The sequence below is a fragment of the Salmo trutta genome, unplaced genomic scaffold (genome assembly GCF_901001165.1).
Source record: "Salmo trutta unplaced genomic scaffold, fSalTru1.1, whole genome shotgun sequence".
Taxonomy (NCBI): domain Eukaryota; kingdom Metazoa; phylum Chordata; class Actinopteri; order Salmoniformes; family Salmonidae; genus Salmo; species Salmo trutta.
In genome coordinates, this window is record NW_021822911.1 from 8,910,462 (window position 1) to 8,922,565 (window position 12,104).

At 39.4% G+C, this 12,104-nt stretch overlaps 1 protein-coding gene across 1 annotated transcript in view; it reads left to right on the forward strand.

Annotated features, from left to right (window-relative positions):
* LOC115186351 (NACHT, LRR and PYD domains-containing protein 12-like) overlaps positions 1 to 12,104 on the forward strand; it is a gene marked incomplete at both ends in the record, with an annotated part of 347,545 nt that overhangs the window by 1,071 nt on the left and 334,370 nt on the right. The window contains 2 exons of the mRNA XM_029746016.1: positions 182 to 355; positions 6,220 to 6,393. Of these exons, the coding sequence (XP_029601876.1) occupies positions 182 to 355; positions 6,220 to 6,393 (348 nt within the window). The remainder of the gene's footprint in view (positions 1 to 181; positions 356 to 6,219; positions 6,394 to 12,104) is intronic.

Genomic DNA, 12,104 nt, shown 5'->3' on the forward strand with positions numbered 1-12,104 from the left:
AATAACATATTGAATCAGATATTCAATCTAGTATAACATTATGACCATACAATTCTAGGAGATGGAAGATGAATCTATATGTTGTTTGGGAATATGAACCAAATTCATCTACCGTTGTCCTTCTACACTACTGGTGTTAAATAAACAGTGTGTTTGTGAAGTCATGATGATCTCTTTGCAGGCTGTCAGGCTGTGGAGTCACAGAGAAAGGCTGTGCTTCTCTGGTCTCAGCTCTGAGGTCAAACCCCTCACACCTGAGAGAGCTGGATCTGAGTAACAATGACCTGAAGGATTCAGGAGTGAAGCTGCTCTCTGCTGGACTGGGGAATCCCCACAGTAAACTGGAGACTCTGAGGTCAGTATTCCTGTAGTTAGTCAACAAGTGATAACTGTTCACCAGATCCACATGTGTTTACCAGGCACACAGTCCACACCATATGTGTTTGGACAGTGAAGCTTACAGTTTTAAATGTGGTGCTATGCTCCAGCATTTTGGATTTGAGATCAAATGTTTCATATTAGTTGACAGTACAGAATGTCACCTTTTATTTGAGGGTATTTGTATCTGTTTTACCGTTTAGAAATGAAAGCATTTTATGTATCTAGTTCTCCCATTTTATGTCTGTACAGTGGCTTGCAAAAGTATTCACCCCTGGAATTAAAATGGATTTTTGGGGGTTTGTATCATTTGATTTACAAAACATGCCTACCACTTTGAAGATGCAAAATATTTTAATTGTGAAACAAACAAGAAATAAGAAAAAAAAGAGAACTTGACCGTGCTTAACTATTCACTCCACCAAAGACAATACTTTGTATAGCCACCTTTTGCAGCTATTACAGCTGCTAGTCTCTTGGGGAATGTCTCTATAAGCTTGGCACATCTAGCCACTGGGATTTTTGCCCATTTTTCAAGGCAAAACTACTCCAGATCCTTCAAGTTGGATGGGTTCCGCTGGTGTACAGCAATCTATATGTCATACCACAGATTCTCAATTGGATTGAGGTCTGGGCTTTGACTAGGCCATTACAAAACAGTTACTTTTTCCCCCTTAAACCACTCGAGTGTTGCTTTAGCAGTCTCAAATCTCTGGAAGACTGAAACAGGTTTCCCTCAAGGATTTCCCTGTATTTAGCACCATCCATCATTCCTTCAATTCTGACCAGTTTCCCAGTCCCTGCCGATGAAAAACAAACCCACAGCATGATGCTGCCACCACCATGCTTCACTGTGGGGATGAGTTTCTCGGGGTGATGAGAGGTGTTGGGTTTGCACCAGACATAGCGTTTTCCTTGATGGCCAAAAAGCTAAATTTGAGTCTCATCTAACCAGAGTACCTTCTTCCATATGTTTGGGGAGTCTGCCACATGCCTTTTGGTGAACACCAAACGTGTTTGCTTACTTTTTTTCTTCAAGCAACGGCTTTTTTCGGGCCACTCTTCCGTAAAGCCCAGCTCTGTGGAGTGTACGGCTTAAAGTGGTCCTATGGACAGAAACTCCAATCTCCGCTGTGGAGCTTTGCAGCTCCTTCAGGATTATCTTTGGTCTCTTTGTTGCCTCTCTGAATAATGCCCTCCTTGCCTGGTCTGTGAGTTTTTGTGGGCGGCCCTCTCTTGGCAGGTTTGTTTTGGTGCCATATTCTTTCAATTTTTTAATAACGGATTTAACGGTGCTCCGTGGGATGTTAACCTGTTAGGGCTAGGGGGCAGTATTTACACGGCCGGATAAAAAACGTACCCGATTTCATCTGGTTATTACTACTGCCCAGAAACTAGAATATGCATATAATTATTGGCTTTGGATAGAAAACACCCTAAAGTTTCTAAAACTGTTTGAATGGTGTCTGTGAGTATAACAGAACTCATATGGCAGACAAAAACCTGAGAAGATTCCTTACAGGAAGTGGCCTGTCTGACAATTTCTTGGGCTACTTCAATCTCTTTATTGAATACTGAGGATCTTTGCTGTAACGTGACACTTCCTACGGCTCCCATAGGCTCTCAGAACCCGGGAAAAGGCTGAATTATGTCTTTTGAGCCCCTGGCAGAAACACATTAGCGCATTTGGATAGTGGTCGGTCAGAGGACACTGAGACTGGGGCGCGTGCACGAGCGCGACCCCATGTTTTTATTTTCTCGTCTTTGAAACTAAACTTGGTTTCCCGGTCGGAATATTATTGCTTTTTTACGAGAAAAATGGCATAAAAATTGATTTTAAACAGCGGTTGACATGCTTCGAAGTACGGTAATGGAATATTTAGAATTTTTTTGTCACGAAATGCGTCGGGCGCGTGAACCTTCTTTACCCTTCGGATAGTGTCTTGAACGCACGAACAAAACGTCGCTATTTGGATATAACTATGGATTATTTTGAACCAAACCAACATTTGTTATTGAAGTAGAAGTCCTGGGAGTGCATTCTGATGAAGAACAGCAAAGGTAATAACATTTTTCTTATAGTAAATCTGACTTTGGTGAGTGCTAAACTTGGTGGGTGTGTAAATAGGTAGCCCTGTGATGCCGGGCTATCTACTTAGAATATTGCAAAATGTGCTTTCACCGAAAAGCTATTTTAAAATCGGACATAGCGAGTGCATAGAGGAGTTCTGTATCTATAATTCTTAAAATAGTTGTTATGTTTTTTGTGAACGTTTATCGTGAGTAATTTAGTAAATTCACCGGAAGTTTGCGAGGGGTATGCTAGTTCTGAACGTCACATGCTAATGTAAAAAGCTGGTTTTTGATATAAATATGAACTTGATTGAACAAAAAATGCATGTATTGTATAACATAATGTCCTAAGATTGTCATCTGATGAAGATCATCAAAGGTTAGTGCTGCATTTAGCTGTGGTTTGGGTTTATGTGACATTATATGCTAGCTTGAAAAATGGGTGTCTGATTATTTCTGGCTGGGTACTCTGCTGACATAATCTAATGTTTTGCTTTCATTGTAAAGCCTTTTTGAAATCGGACAGTGTGGTTAGATTAACGAGAGTCTTGTCTTTAAAATGGTGTAAAATAGTCATATGTTTGAGAAATTGAAGTAATAGCATTTCTAAGGTATTTGAATAACGCGCCACGGGATTCCACTGGCTGTTACGTAGGTGGGACGAAATCTTCCCACTGGCCCTAGAGAAGTAAACATTTTCAGATATTTTTTTATAGCCCAACCCTGATCTGTACTTCTCCACAACTCTGTCCCTGACCTGTTTGGAGAGCTCCTTGGTCTTCATGGTGCCCCTTGCTTAGTGGTGTTGTAGACTCTGGGGCCTTTCAGAACAGGTGTATATATACTGAGATCATATGACAGATCATGTGACACTTAGATGGAACACATGTGGAGTTTATTTAACTAATGATGTTACTTCTGAAGGTAATTGGTTGCACCAGATATTATTTATGGGCTTCATAGCAAAGGGGGTGAATACATATGCACGCACCACTTTTCTGTTTTTAACTTTATTTTTTAATTAAACAAGTCATTTTTTTTTATTTCTCTTGACCAATTTGGACTATTTTGTGTTTGTCCATTACATGAAATCCAAATAAAATCAATTTAAATTACATGTTGTAATGCAACAAAATGGTAAAAACGCCAAGGGGGATGAATACTTTTGCAAGGCACTGTAGTTCTACCATTTGAAGAAGTCTTAATTATTTGGACTAATTCACTTATATTGTATTAAAGTAGTCATAAGTTTAGTATTTGGTCCCATGTTCCATGCCTGCAGTGGTTACATCAAGCTTGTGATTCTACAAACTTGTTGAATTCATTTGCAGTTTGTTTTGATTGTATTTTGGATTATGTTTTTCCTAATAGAAACTGATTGGTGAATAATGTCCTGTCATTTTGGAGTCACTTCACTTGTATTGTCAGTAAGAATAAGAATGAATCGAGAATGATGATGAATGAGAAAGTTACAGCGGCACAATGATCATACCCCCTCTGTTATTGGTAATGGTGAGGGGTTAGCATGTTTTGTTGTAGCCTCTGTTATTGGTAATGGTGAGAGGTTAGCATGTTTTGTTGTATCCTCTGTTATTGGTAATGGTGAGAGGTTAGCATGTTTTGTTGTGGCCTCTGTAACTTTCTCACTCATTCTAATTCATGATTCATTCATGATTTTTCTTTATCATGGCATCATCAGAATTTCATTTTTAATTGTGAATCACATACAGTTGAAGTCAGAAGTGTACATATACTTAGGTTGGAGTCGTTAAAACGTGTTTTTGAACCACTCCACAAATTTCTTGTTAACAAACTATAGTTTTGGCAAGTCGGTTAGGGCATCTACTTTGTGCATGACACAAGTAATTTTTGAAACAATTGTTTACAGACAGATTATTTCACTTATAATTCACTGTATCACAATTCCAGTGGGTCAGAAGTTTACATACACTAAGTTGACTGTGCCTTTAAACAGCATGGAAAATTCCAGAAAATTATGTTATGGCTTTAGAAGCATCTGGTAGGCTAATTGACATCATTTGGATGTATTTCAAGGCCTACCTTCAAACTCAGTGCCTCTTTGCTTGACATCATGGGAAAATGAAAAGAAATCAGCCAAGATCTCAGGAAAAAAAATGTAGACCTCCACAAGTATGGTTCATCCTTGGGAACAATTTCCAAACGCCTGAAGGTAACACGTTCATCTGTTCAAACAATAGTACGCAAGTCTAAACACCATGGGACCACACAGCCGCCATTCCGCTCAGGAAGGAGACGCGTTCTGTCTCCTAGAGATTAACTTACTTTGGTGCAAATCAATCCCAGAACAACAGCAACGGACCTTGTGAAGATGTTGGAGGAAACAGGTACAAAAGTATCTATATCCACAGTAAAACGAGTCCTATATCGACATAATCTGAAAGGTTGCTCAGCAAGGAAGAAGCCACTGCTCCAAAACCACCATAAAAAAAGCCAGACTACGGTTTGCAACTGCACATGGGGACAAAGATCGTACTTTTTGGAGAAATGTCCTCTGGTCAGATGAAACAATACAAGATCTGTTTGGCCATAATGACCATTGTTATGTTTGGAGGAAAAAGGGGGAGGCTTGCAAGCCAAAGAACACCATCCCAACCGTGAAGCCCGGGGGTGGCAGCATCATGTTGTGGGGGTGTTTTGCTGCAGGAGGGACTGGTGCACTTCACAAAATAGATGGCATCATGAGGGAGGAAAATTATGTGGATATATTGATGCAACATCTCAAGACATCAGTCAGGAAGTTAAAGCTTGGTCACAAATGGGTCTTCCAAATGGACAATGACCCCAACGATACTTCCAAAGTTGTGGCAAAATGGCTTAAAGACAACAATGTCAAGGTATTGGAGTGGCCATCACAAAGCCCTGACCTCAATCCTATAGAACATTTGTGGGCAGAATTGAAAAAGCGTGTGCGAGCAAGGAGGCCTACAAACCTGACTCAGTTACACCAGCTCTGTCAGGAGGAATGGGCCAAAATTCACCCAACTTATTGTGGGAAGCTTGTGGAAGGCTACCCGAAACATTTAACCCAAGTTAAACCATTTAAAGGCAATGCTACCAAATACTAATTGAGTGTATGTAAACTTCTGACCCACTGGGAATGTGATGAAAGAAATAAAAGCTGAAATTAATCATTCTCTCTACTATTATTCTGACATTTCACATTCTTAAAATAAAGTGGTGATCCTAACTGACCTAAAACAGGGGATTTTTACGAGGATTAAATGTAAGGAATTGTAAAAATTGAGTTTAAATGTATTTGGCTAAGGTGTACAGTATGTAAACTTCTGACTTCAACTGTATGTATTAAAATACCCTCAAATAAAAGGTGACATTATATACTGTCACCTCATATGAAACATTTGATCTAAAATCCAAAATGTTGGAGTATAGAGCCACATTTAAAATGTTATCTTCACTGTCAAAATAGATATGGTGTGGACTGTATACTCAATACAATCTAAATCTGATACCTCACTGTCTGTCTTTTGACTGATACTGCTTTTTAAACTGGTCTGGTCAGTCTACTCAAATATTTGTTTTAAACATGTTTCTATCTGCAGGCAATACTTTGATCATTTGTCATTTTTAATGATGATACATTATTTTATGAAAAGATATGGAAGGTTTCAGGACACTGATATCTGAATATGTTGAAAAATTATACTGCCACTATTTTCACCACCAAACCATAGCAGTGTGATTTTAATATGATTTGACTCTATGCAGGCTGTCAGGCTGTGGAGTCACAGAGGAAGGCTGTGCTTCTCTGGTCTCAGCTTTGAGGTCAAACCCCTCACACCTGAGAGAGCTGGACCTGAGTAACAATGACCTGAAGGATTCAGGAGTGGAGCTGCTCTCTGCTGGACTGGGGAATCCCCACTGTAAACTGGAGACTCTGAGGTCAGTATTCCTGTAGTTGGTCAACAAGTGACAACTGTTCACCAGATCCACATGTGTTTACCAGGCACACATAGTCCACACCATATGTGTTTGGACAGTGAAGCTTACAGTTTTACATTTGGTGCTATGCTCCAGCATTTTGGATTTGAGATGTTTCATATTAGGTGACCTTACAGTATGTCACCTTTTATTTGAGGGTATTTTCATACATATCTGTTTTACCATTTAGAAATTAAAGCACTTTCTGTACGTAGATCTCCCATTTGAAGAAGTCTTAATTATTTGGACAAATTTACTTATATTGTATTAAAGTAGTCATAAGTTTAGTAGTTGTACCATATTCTATGCCTGCAGTGATTACATCAAGCTTGTGACTCTACTAACTTGTTGAATTAATTTTTCAGTTTGTCTTGGTTGTGTTTTGGATGATGTTTTTCCTAATAGAAACTGAATGGTGAATAATGTCCTGTCATTTTGGAGTCACTTCACTTGTATTATCAGTAAGAATAGAAGATGTTTCTGAACACTTCTACATTCATGTGGATGCTACCATGATTATGAATAATCATGAATGAATCGTGAATAATGATAAATGAGAAAGTTACAGAGGCACAAAGATCAGACCCCCTTTGTTATTGGTGTTATTCTGTATACTTCTGGCCCTTCTTTGGACACTGTATTAACTAACCTCCAGACGAGCTTCAATGCCATACAGCTCTCCTTCCGTGGCCTCCAACTGCTCTTAAATACAAGTAAAACTAAATGCTCTTCAACCGATCGCTGCCTGCACCTGCCCGCCTCTCCAGCATCACTACTCTGGATGGTTCTGACTTAGAATATGTGGACAACTACAAATACCTAGGTGTCTGGTTAGACTGTAAACTCTCCTTCCAGACTCACTATAAACATCTCCAATCCAAAGTTAAATCTAGAATTGGCTTCCTATTTCGCAACATAGCATCATTCACTCATGCTGCCAAACATACCCTTATAAAACTGAACATCCTACCGATCCTCGACTTCGGCGATGTCATTTACAAAACAGCCTCCAATACCCTACTCAATAAATTGGATGCAGTCTATCACAGCGCCATCCGTTTTGTCACCAAAGCCCCATATAGTACTACCCACCACTGCGACCTGTACGCTCTCGTTGTCTGGCCCTCGCTTCATACTCGTCGCTAAATCCACTGGCTCCAGGTCATCTACAAGACCCTGCTAGGTAAAGTCCCCCCTTATCTCAGCTCGCTGGTCACCATAGACACACCCACCTGTAGCACGCGCTCCAGCAGGTATATCTCCCTGGTCACTCCCAAAGCCAATTCCTCCTTCGGCCGCCTCTTCTTCCAGTTCTCTGCTGCCAATGACTGGAACGAACTACAAAAATCTCTAAAACTGGAAACACTTATTTCCCTCACTAGCTTTAACAACATTACAGTTTAGAAGCAATTCAATCATCTTTTAAATATAATACCAATTAATTATAACAAATAAACTCAATACTTGGTTCAAACAAGGGTATTACACAAACATACAGTCAATAATACAGAAGAAAAATAAGTCTATATACAATGTGAGCAAATTAAGTGAAATAAGGGAGGTAAAGGCAAAAAAAGGCCATGGTGGCAAAGTAAATACAATATAGCAAGTAAAACACTGGAATGGTAGATATGCAGTGGAAGAAAGTGCAAAGTAGAAATAATGGGGTGCAAAGGAGCTAAATAAATAAATACAGTAGGGGAAGAACAAGTTGGGCTTAATTATAGATGGGCTATGTACAGGTGCAGTAATCTGTGAGCTGCTCTGACAGCTGGTGCTTAATGCATTATGCTTTTTGAAGAAATATTTATTTAATGTATAAGTGAATAGTTTGTTTTACTTTGAAGTTTAAGTTTTGACCAATAAGGTCGCTTGTTAAGTTGTGGCCAATGGGAGTTGACCTGGTTAAGCCTGGGAAAAAAGAGAGGGAAAAAGACGTTGATGAAAGGATGGACGTTTTACCTCAGGACGGTTGGTGAAGAAAAATTATAAAAGAAGACGACAGAACTACAACAAAACCCATAGCTACTAAGACATTTTATTTTATTTAATAAAAGAGTTGTTATAATTTAGTTAAAACTTAGTAAAGACTGAAGCTACCGTCTCGTCGTGGAGGTATTAGCCAGCCTAGAGGTTAGCCTAGCATCGTATGACACCGGGAGATAATTGCTTGGGAAGCTTAACGAGTTCGTGTTGCCATGGGGATATCGGTTACGGCTAAGGAGTACTGTCTGCATGGGTAGCTGTGCTTGCCTTGGACTTTGTGAGGAAACCTGCATGGAACTGCCTTACTTCGCTGAGGGAATATCTACCAAGTCGTGAGTAACCACAACGTGAGGTGCTTAATTTGAACACGGGTTGTGCACGACTCATTAGGGTTTATTATTTTTTTATTTCTTTTGATGTTGTGTCTGAACATGTATTTGTGTTTGAAAATGTTTTAATACACATATGGAACGTTATGTATGTTGCCTTGGTGGAGTCATTAACCTCTCTAGGGTAGGTGAGACCAAATAGTCCCACCTACGCAACAGCCAGTCTAATCCTGTGGCGCGATATTCAAATACCTTAGAAATCCTATTACTTCAATTTCTCAAACATATGACTATTTTACACCATTTTAAAGACAAGACTCTCGTTAATCTAACCACACTATCCGATTTCAAAAAGGCTTTACAACGAAAGCAAAACATTAGATTATGTCAGCAGAGTACCCAGCCAGAAATAATCAGACACCCATTTTTCAAGCTAGCATTTAATGTCACATAAACCCAAACCACAGCTAAATGCAGCACTAACATTTGATGATCTTCATCAGATGACAACCCTAGGACATTATGTTATACAATACATGCATGTTTTGTTCAATCAAGTTCATATTTATATCAAAAACCAGCTATTTACATTAGCATGTGACAATCAGAACTAGCATACCCCCGCAAACTCCCGGTGAATTTACTAAATTACTCACGATAAACGTTCACAAAAAGCATAACAATTATTTTAAGAATTATAGGTACAGAACTCCTCTATGCACTCGATATGTCCGATTTTAAAATAGCTTTTTGGTGAAAGCACATTTTGCAATATTCTAAGTAGATAGCCCGGCATCACAGGGCTAGCTATTTAGACACCCAGCAAGTTTAGCCTTCACCATACTACGATTTACTATTAGAAAAGTTTGATTACCTTTGGTGTTCTTCGTCAGAATGCACTCCCAGGACTTCTACTTCAATAACAAATGTTGGTTTGGTCCTAAATAATCCATAGTTATGTTCAAATATCCTCTGTTTTGTTCGTGCGTTCAAGACACTATGCGAATGGTAAATAAGGGTTACGAGCATGGCGCATTTCGTGACAAAAAAAATCTAAATATTCCATTACCGTACTTCGAAGAATGTCAACCGCTGATTAAAATCAATTTTTATACAATTTTTCTCGTAAAAAAGCGATAATATTCCGACCGGGAATCTGCGTTTAGGTAAATAGACGAAGGAAAATAAAGACGGGGGCGACTAGTGCACGCGCCTAAGCCCATTGTCCCCTGATCGGCCACTTGCCAAAGGCGATAATGTGTTTCAGCATGGGGCTGCCTCGATATCATTCAGCTTTTTCCCGGGCTCTGAGAGCCTATGGGAGTCGTAGGAAGTGTCACGTTACCGCAGAGATCCTTTGTTGTGGAAAGAGATGGCAAAGAAGGCCAAGAAATGGTCAGAGAGGGCACTTCCTGTAAAGGAATCTCTCAGGTTTTTGCCTGCCATATGAGTTCTGTTATACTCACAGACACCATTCAAACAGTTTTAGAAACTTTAGGGTGTTTTCTATCCAAAGCCAATAATTATATGCATATTCTAGTTACTGGGTAGGAGTAGTAACCAGATTAAATCGGGTACGTTTTTTATCCGGCCGTGTAAATACTGCCCCCTACCCTAGAGAGGTTAACCTCTCTAGGGTATGTGGGACGAAATCGTCCCACCTACGCAACAGCCAGTGTAAACCCTTGGCGCGAAATTCAAATACCTTAGAAATGCTATTACTTCAATTTCTCAAACATATTACTATTTTACACCATTTTAAAGACAAGACTCTCGTTAATCTAACCACACTGTCCGATTTCAAAAAGGCTTTACAACGAAAGCAAAACATTAGATTATGTCAGCAGAGTACCCAGCCAGAAATAATCAGACACCCATTTTTCAAGCTAGCATATAATGTCACATAAACCCAAACCACAGCTAAATGCAGCACTAACCTTTGATGATCTTCATCAGATGACAACCCTAGGACATTATGTTATACAATACATGCATGTTTTGTTCAATCAAGTTCATATTTATAATAATCCATAGTTATGTTCAAATATCCTCTGTTTTGTTCGTGCGTTCAAGACACTATCCGAATGGTAAAGAACGGTGACGAGCACGACGCATTTCGGAACAAAAAATGTCTAAATATTCCATTACCGTACTTCGAAGCATGTCAACCGCTGTTTAAAATCAATTTTTATGCCATTTTTCTCGTAAAAGAGCGATAATATTCCGACCGGGAAAGCGTGATTAGGTTCAGAGACGAAAGAAAATAAAAACATTGGGTCGACGCATGCACGTGCCTCAGCCCATTGTCCTCTGATAGAGCACTTACCAAAGGTGCTAATGTTTTTCAGCCAGTGGTTGGAATTACATCATTCAGCATTTTCCCGCCTTCTGAGAGCCTATGGGAGCCGTAGGAAGTGTCACGTTACAGCAGAGATCCTAAGTTTTCAATAAACAGAGTCAAGAAGCTCAAGGAATGGTCAGACAGGCCACTTCCTGTACAGAATCTTCTCAGGTTTTTGCCTGCCATATGAGTTCTGTTATACTCACAGACACCATTCAAACAGTTTTAGAAACTTTAGGGTGTTTTCTATCCAAAGCCAATAATTATATGCATATTCTAGGTTCTGGGCAGTAGTAATAACCAGATTAAATTGGGTACGTTTTTTTATCCGGCCGTGTAAATACTGCCCCCTATCCCTAACAGGTTAATGTCAGGATGATTTCTTGTTAACTTAGGAACAGGAAGAAGAGTTAAAAGCGGTACCCTCCGTGTTAGGGTCCCAAGGACCCATTGATGTGGGGTTAATTAACCTCTTACATCTACACGTTCCGCTAGCGGAACGATTGCTCCAATATCCAATGATGGGCGCGGCGCGAAATTCAAACTCCTCTAAATCCGAAAACTTACACTTTTCAAACATATGACTATTTTACAGCTATTTAAAGACAAGACTCTCCTTTATCTAACCAAACTGTCCGATTTCAAAAAGGCTTTACAGCGAAAGCAAAACATTAGATTATGTCAGCAGAGTACCCAGCCAGAAATAATCACACAGCGATTTTTCAAGCTAGCATATCATGTCACATAAACCCAAACCATATCTAAATGCAGCACTAACCTTTGATGATCTTCATCAGATGACACACCTAGGACATTGTGTTATACAATACATGCATGTTTTGTTCAATCAAGTTCATATTTATATCAAAAAACAGCTTTTTACATTAGCATGTGACGTTCAGAACTAGCATTCCCACCGAACACTTCCGGTGATTTTACTAAATTACTCACGATAAACGTTCACAAAAAGCATAACAATTATTTTAAGAATTATAGATACAGAACTCCTCTATGCA